The sequence below is a fragment of the Mauremys reevesii genome, linkage group 4 (genome assembly GCF_016161935.1).
Source record: "Mauremys reevesii isolate NIE-2019 linkage group 4, ASM1616193v1, whole genome shotgun sequence".
Lineage (NCBI taxonomy): Eukaryota > Metazoa > Chordata > Testudines > Geoemydidae > Mauremys > Mauremys reevesii.
In genome coordinates, this window is record NC_052626.1 from 73,021,830 (window position 1) to 73,023,239 (window position 1,410).

The window sequence follows — 1,410 nt, forward strand, 5'->3', positions numbered from 1 at the left end:
TGTTGGGACCCAGTCTCTGCCACAGCCACCTCATGCTGTGCTTTACTCTCAGAAACGTCCACATTCCCAGGCATGGGGTGAACATTCCCAGGGACAGCCTGCCTCGTCTCAGGGTACTGATTAACTGAACATGTCACCCTCCCACAACAAAAACAGGCCATGTTCTCAGTTACAACAAACACTATGTAGTCACTTTCCCCAATCCTATACTTCAGGGAAACTTTTAACACTTCGTAAGCATTGTTTACTATCTCATAAACCTGCCTATGAAGGATGAGACATGCTGAACCCCTGGGGCTTTACAGCCCAAAGGAATCCTCCTAGAAGGGCTAGTGATAATCACCATAACTTTTTTTTTTTTTTTAAAGTTGTGAAAAACTGATCCTTATTTTCCAGAAATATACAAACTTATTCTCTCATTTCCCCATCTTCTTCTTCTTCCTCTACTCCTCTGATGTACAGGACATTGTTACACCTTATCAAAACTTCACCAAGGTGTCCTGACAATGCACCATCGATGTATTCTTCTGTGTTTGCAAGCTGCATGTTCATGTAGCCGTCGACAGACACCAGGTAGCCCTTGTACTCCATCCCCCACTTCAGCTTCACCATCACCGGCTTCCCGGTCAGCCCGTTCAGGAAGGGCTTGGGGTTCAGGGGCAAGCTCATGGTAACGCGGCCTGGCACAAGGCAGCAGTAAAAACAAAAATTACTCGCAGGGCCGCACGTGCGCCCGCCGGAGTCTAAGAGAAAAGCAGGTCTCTAGATAGTGACTTTAACTGCAGGTGTTGGGAAGGGCACAAAGGGACACACCCATCCCACAGAACAATCCTCTCCACAGCCACCTGCTCAACAAGGCTAAGAGAGGCAACAAACACAATAGTGTTGATCATGCAAAAAGCAGTTTTCACATTTTTAAACCCAGTCACCTTCCCCAGAGCTAGAACATCCTACTCCACAGAGGCAGAGTCTGGAAGCAAAATCCACAACCCATGATTATGGGTGAAGCCCTCAGGATCCACAACAATCTGAGGCCTCTGTTCCCTTTGGCTGGCCATGTAAGCCCAGAGGGCAGACAAAAGTCTGCTAAAACAAAATAAGCCCTGAAATTATACCCACAACCACAAAACTAAAACACAAAAAAAACAAACCCCACTTGCCCAACAGAAAGAAACAGAGAAAACAGCAAAGCACACCCACTCTCAGATATGTTCCCAAACACTTCCACAATCCTCTAAGCAAGTAGTCCAGTGGTTAGGGCACCTATGTGGGAGTTGAGGGACCCTGAATCCAGACCCCCTTCTTCAACCCTTTCTCATTATTTAGCCACAGTGGAATAGCTTAAACGGGAGAGATAGAAGGAGCCCCACATCAGAATATCCCATAGCTCAGTGGTTGCAGTAGGTAGAA

The 1,410-nt window shown here is 46.8% G+C and overlaps 1 protein-coding gene across 1 annotated transcript; it reads right to left on the minus strand.

The window, feature by feature from the left end:
* Positions 1-368: 368 nt before the first annotated feature.
* Positions 369-732, minus strand: LOC120403543 (small nuclear ribonucleoprotein F). The gene has a single exon (XM_039534733.1). It carries the CDS (start codon positions 667-669, stop codon positions 409-411), a length of 261 nt encoding a protein of 86 aa, XP_039390667.1. The 5' UTR covers positions 670-732; the 3' UTR covers positions 369-408.
* Between the last annotated feature and the right edge of the window lie 678 nt (positions 733-1,410).